The 6,000-nt window shown below is 47.1% G+C and overlaps 2 protein-coding genes across 2 annotated transcripts in view; both read left to right on the top strand.

Annotated features, from left to right (window-relative positions):
- Positions 1-6,000, top strand: part of LOC145267173 (potassium voltage-gated channel protein Shaw-like) — a 239,127-nt gene that overhangs the window by 16,986 nt on the left and 216,141 nt on the right. The window lies entirely within an intron of this gene.
- LOC145267194 (uncharacterized) lies at positions 1,017-2,447 on the top strand. The gene is made up of 2 exons (XM_080123258.1): positions 1,017-1,733; positions 1,824-2,447. The coding sequence occupies exons 1-2, from the start codon at positions 1,017-1,019 to the stop codon at positions 2,445-2,447; spliced, it is 1,341 nt and encodes a 446-aa protein (XP_079979384.1).

Here is a 6,000-nt window from a genome sequence, read left to right as displayed (position 1 = left end):
TTGGTGGCGTGTCACCGTGTTTGTGTATGTACTGATCGAACCGCTTTCCTGTCCCTTGCACTTTGGACTTTTAATTGGTTTACATTGGACTTCAACTTCAAGCTATTTCGGCGAATATCTCTGGTATGGACAAGTTCGACCTGAAATTGATCCCAGAATTTGACGGCTCCCCGGATGGACCTTCGGTGGTCAAATGGCTAGAGAAAGCCGAACACATTTGCCGATTGTGCAAGATAAAGGACCCAGCAATAGTCATCCTGCTTAGGCTCACCAAAGGGGCCTATGCCGTGTATCAGCAGCTCGGGGATTACGCGATTATGGAACAAATTAAAGAGGCATTGTACGAAGTATTTGGAGCGGACCCTTTTGTTGCCTGGCGGCAATTTTCTGGACGACGGCTTGGGCCAGGGGAGACGGTGGATGTCTATCTGGCCGACCTGAAGAAGCTTGCCGCCCCCTTCAGGGGTGGAAGCGACCGTATACTGGCGTGCGCCTTCCTGTCTGGGCTCCCGGAAAGCGCCAGTCGACTGCTGTGGGCGTCATCGAGGCTCAATGAGCTTGGATTAGAGGAGCTATTGGCTAGAGCCTGCAACATCATGAAGGACGATGAGGAGCCAGTCTCGGCGGCAGTTGAGGCATTGGAATCGCCTGTAGAGGGCCGACAATGCTATAAATGTGGCGGCCCCAACCACTTCGCCAGGGATTGTAGAAGTGACATGAAGCACGCGCCGGATTATGGAGCACGGAAGCGGGTGCGTTGTTACCGTTGCGGCAAGCCAGGCCATTTAGCTCAGGTGTGTCCAGGAAACGAGCAGGGGGAGGAAGCCGCGGCGCCAGCACCCTCCCCAAAGTGGCTGTGAACAAGACGCTCCCTGAAGTAATCGTGAATGTTGACGGGCGCAAACGCTCAGCACTGGTTGTATACCGGGTGCACGCAAACCCTGATACGCAAGGGATGTTGCACCGCGTGGAAGGAGCGGAAGGTCTCGGTACTAACCATTGGCACAGGTTCGCTGATGTGTAGTGGGGTGAGCGAGGTCTACGTAAGCATTGGCAGTGGCCCCCCGGTGGCTGTGAAGGCGTTGGTGGTCGACGGGGAACTACTGGGGTACGACCTTCTTCTTGGAATAGATTCCATTACACGGCTGAGTGGAATCACCATAAACGGCGCCGGTGATGTAAGGTTCTCCCAACATGAGACACTGGTCTGCGCAGCCACCACTCTTGATGAACCCAACTTCCATGCAAAATACGACAGGGGCACGAACGCCTGGACCATGTCCTGGAAGTGGTCGGGTGACCAGCCACCAGTGTCCCTGCGGAATCGGCTGGCGGAGTATCCCCCTCCCGCACATCTTAGGGGGCAGTACGAGGCAGAGCTCCAGATTTGGAAGGACAATGGCTGGCTGGTCCCGTACCCGGAAGACGAACTTGGGCCCCCAAAGGGGTTGATTCCCCTGATGGCTATCAGGCAGGAGAACAAACAAAATGTCCGACCCATCATGGACTACCGGGAACTCAACGAGCACGTCTGTGCACACAAACTTAGAGAGTGGCGCCACCAAGAGGCGGACGCAACAATATTGGATTTGCAAAGAGCTTACTTGCAGATACGCGTCGAAAAATCACTGTGGCTGTACCAGATGGTCAAGATTAAAGGGACACGTTATTGCTTTACGAGGCTAGAGTTCGGCCTGAATGTGGCCCCAAACATCATGACGGCAATCATGCAGGCGATCCGCCGTCAGGACGAAGCCGTGCAACAAGCGACATCGTCATATATCGATGACATCTATGTGAATGAGAGCCTCATGCCTGCACAGAAGGTTAAAGAACACTTCGAAAGCTTCGGGCTAAGGTGCAAGGAGCCGGAGTTACTGCGAGATGGAATGAAGGTGCTTGGCCTGCGCGTGACCGGCAGTGCAGACGGACTCAGCTGGGGAAGAGGTAGTGACGTCCCGGAAGTCCCAACTAGTGTCAAGTGTTGGTGCGTCTTCTCCATCTGTGGGAAACTGGTGTGCCACTTCCCCGTGTGTGGGTGGCTCCGGGTGGCGGTGGCGGCCATAACGCGACAAGCAACTTCCATGTCAACCAGGTGGGACGATGAGCTGCGCAACCCCGCCCTGCGGAAAATGCTAGAGAAGACTTTGGCCAGAGTCTCCGAGGACGATCCAGTGCGAGGGAAATGCTGCGTCGACGGGAGCGAGTTTATGGTTTGGGTGGACGCCAGCTCGCTCGCCCTTGGTGTTGCTCTTGTGGTCAGCGGATCTATCGTGGAAGATGCCTGCTGGCTTCGGCCAGAAAATGACACCAGGCACATCAACCTGGCTGAACTCGATGCCACAGTGAAGGAGGTCAACCTGGCGCTACAGTGGCAGGCCAGAGTCCTGCACATCGTTACAGACTCCACATGTGTGTATTGGTGGACGACCGATGCCTTGAGTTGAAAGGCACGATTGGTGACGAAGGCATCAGGCAAAATGCTCATACGAGGTGGCTTGCTACCCTAACCAAAACCATCGAGGAATACAACCTGGTCGTGGATGTGACGTTAGTACAGTCCTGTCAGAATCGCACGGATTGGCTGACCAGAGTGGCACGCCGTTGGTTGGACCTGCCGAAAGAAATGGAAGAACCAGCACCTGTGAACTGCGCCGCAGTGGGGCGTCGATTCAAACCAGACCATGTTGCTGATGTCCATTGCCAGAGTGGGCACCCCGGTGTAAACCAAACTCTCTACTTCGCTGGACTGGTCGACCCCTGTGTGTCAAGGAAGGAGGTAGAATCAGTGGTGAGGAGTTGTGAAACCTGCAAGTCGATCGATCCGGCACCTGCCCGGTGGAAGAAGGGAAAACTGAGCATAAAGAACAATTGGGATAGGCCCGTCATGGACTACCGGGACGTGACCCACCACAACGGTGGGGATTTTTTGACGATGATTGACTGTGGACCGTCTAGGTTTGCGTTGTGACGGCCACTTCACTGACAGTGTCTTCCTTGAGCGTGGCCCTCCTTCCGAAATACTGACCGACAATGGCACCGCTTTTGCTAGCGGGCAATTCAAGAAGTTCACAGATGGCTGGGGGTGTACGACTATGATTTCGGTGCGCCCATGTGCCTAGTGGGAATGGGATCGTGGAACGGAACCACCGGGCCATCAAGACCATTGCAGCTAGGAAGGGGTGTACAGTGCCTGAAGCGCTATACTGGTACAACGTCACCCCTAAGGATGATGTCTCGCCCTCTACCGCACCGGCTGAGGCGCTGCACCGGTACCATGTCAGTGTGAAAGGGGTAGAGGCCAACCCTCTACCCGAGCCAGAGGCGACACGAGATAGTATAAAAGTGGGAGACATCGTCTGGGATAAGAACCCCTGTGGCAAATGCACCACACGCTATGGAACCACGCATGTTACCGAGGTGATCAGCCTGCAAACCGTGCAGATTGATGGGGTGCCCGACACGTCAGGGACCTGCGATCGCCATCACAGGCACAGCCGCCACTCGGTGACGAAAGTGAAACGAGTTCCACGACCAGTGAACCATCATTCTGGTATACGCCGGCTTCATCGGACGACGACAGCACTGAAATTAGCAACCTCTGGTTCACTGATCCCCAGACCGTGGACGAGAGCTCAACTGAAGACGAGGCTCCCTGCCTGCCCCTCCGAAGAAGGAGGTCGCCGCCTCCCTGCTCCCTCTGTGATAATGATATCAGGGGGAGTGTGGCAAAAGCTGTGAAAATGAGGGCTTACCATTCAAACGACCTAGGTGTGCGTGTGTGCTTTGTCATCGCTGCGAAGCTAGGAATAAGAAAAGAATTCCAAGATGGCGCCGACGGCGTTTTGCAATGGTATGATCTCGGAAACTTTATCAAAATCTCGTGCATATATGCAAATCAGTTGGTCTTCGACAACTATAAATTCAGGCCGTTTTGGAAGGCTAGGGGTGAGGAAAGAACGGCCGGTTGGTAATTGTGTACGCTGGATCGTGTTGGTGGCGTGTCACCGTGTTTGTGTATGTACTGATCGAACCGCTTTCCTGTCCCTTGCACTTTGGACTTTGAATTGGTTTACATTGGACTTGCACATTGGACTTTGAATTGGTTTACATTGGACTTGCACATTGGACTTTGAATTGGTTTACATTGGACTTGCACATTGGACTTTGAATTGGTTTACATTGGACTTGCACATTGGACTTTGAATTGGTTTACATTGGACTTCAACTTTAACGTGTTTTTATTGAAAGTTTTGTGCAAGGGGTTGGTTGCGGGAAAGTGTTTTTCAATAAGATCTAGAAATTTCTTGCCAAGTTTTGTTTTTAACATTTGATTGTACGGGGCCGTATACCAAATTATAGTTCTTTTTCTTCTATTTTTAATTTTATTATAGTTATTGGTGTTTTGTTGCTTATATTTGATATCGATATTTTTGTATCCACTATTTTTTAGGGCTGTTTCATAGATATTGGTTGACCTGTTAAATGCATTTTTATCACTTGAGTTATTACTGAGCCTACTTACGATCGAGTTAGGAATCTGTTTTATTATTGATGGTGGGTAATTGGACTTAGGGTTTATGTATATTGGAGTAGCGTTATGTTTTAAGTAGGGTTCATATGTGTTTTTATCTAAATTTAACGTGACGTCCAGGAAGTTTGTTATTTTTATGTTAGTTGATACGTCTGCTTTTAGGCCTAATTTTTTCATTTCCTTGTGTATGATTTTCTTAAAGTTATCTCCCTTGACTTTGTTGGAGTTTTTTTATGATAGCTAGTCCGTCATCTCTATATAGGCCGATATCCATAGTATCAAATATGCTTGTAAGGGTATATAGAATGAATAATCCCACAAGATCTGATGCCTCTGCAGAGTCCGTGGCACCCATCGCCAAATCAAACGAATTTTTCATTTTAGTTTTTATCCATTGGTTATTGTTATTTATTAGAAATGATTTTCTACATTTTTTAATGATCTTGATTTCTTGCGAGGATATATTAATGTATGCCTCGACAAATTCTAGGGAAATGTTAAAAAGTTCTTCAGATATCGAACTGTCAAACTGTATAAACGTACATTTATCTTTGTTTTCTATATTTTTAAACCAGGTGATTGGTTCGGCAGTATTTGCCCACTGGTTTAATTCTAGGTCTTGTTTGATTTGTTTGTTTACTCAAGAGAGTATTGTTTTGCTAATTCAACCTATTTCTGGTTTAGTTGGGTTTATTAAGCAGGTGCTGGGATTATTATTAAAGTCCCATTTGTGGTCTTTAAGCAGAATGTATGCCTCTCTAGGTTTCAATTTGCCAACCTTATCGCTAATTTTTAATTTATCGGTAATTTGTTTACTTTCAGTATTTATAACTATGTAGTCGCATTCGTTTGTGTCTAGTTTATTGTAATGTTTTCTGTGATTAGTTTGTTATATTCTTGTTTATCTATTTTATAAAAGTTTCTAGTTTTATCTGCTTTTACAAAGATTTTATTAGAGTTGTTTATGTTTCTAACGATTTTGTGTAGTTTCCGTTGGAAATTGTTAGGTGTGATTGCGGAATTCTAAGTTTTTAATTACGTTTAAAAGGTAATTTTCGAAGTTTATCAAAAGGTCTACTGTTTTCGCATTTTTAAGGGTTTTAAAACCATAGGATTCTTTTTTGTTTACATTTTCATTTTTAAGGAAGAAATTTGTTCGCCATCGCATTCGGCGTATTAGTTCATCTGTTTTTTGGATTAATTTAATGATATAGCTATGCTTGCTAGGTGTGGGGATGTTTTTTAGCGATGTTTCGAAATTAACTCTTTCCATATCTATTTTTAATGTGGTGAAATAAATTCTTTTGAGAGTGCTCGACTGTTTCAGGAGCTAAGTATAGCTACTTAATTTACTCACATAAAATTAATATATGAAAGTATAGATTTATGTGTAAACTTTAAGTATTACTTCAAAAGTTCCCAATACGTAGGTAGAGCTAGTTAGTAAGAAATTTCTAGATCTTATT

This window comes from Euprymna scolopes, chromosome 42 (assembly GCF_053919585.1).
Source record: "Euprymna scolopes isolate OS-2025 chromosome 42, ASM5391958v1, whole genome shotgun sequence".
In the NCBI taxonomy this organism is placed as follows: domain Eukaryota; kingdom Metazoa; phylum Mollusca; class Cephalopoda; order Sepiida; family Sepiolidae; genus Euprymna; species Euprymna scolopes.
Note: the sequence above shows the minus strand (reverse complement) of the source record. Positions and strands in the feature narration are given on the sequence as shown.

Excerpts from the sequence above, each read along its gene's own strand:
- LOC145267194 (XM_080123258.1), top strand. The coding sequence starts at position 1,017 with ATGTGTAGTGGGGTGAGCGAGGTCTACGTAAGCATTGGCAGTGGCCCC. Across the intron at positions 1,734-1,823 it reads TCATGACGGCAATCATGCAG|AAGGTTAAAGAACACTTCGA; the intron begins GCGATCCGCCGT and ends ATGCCTGCACAG.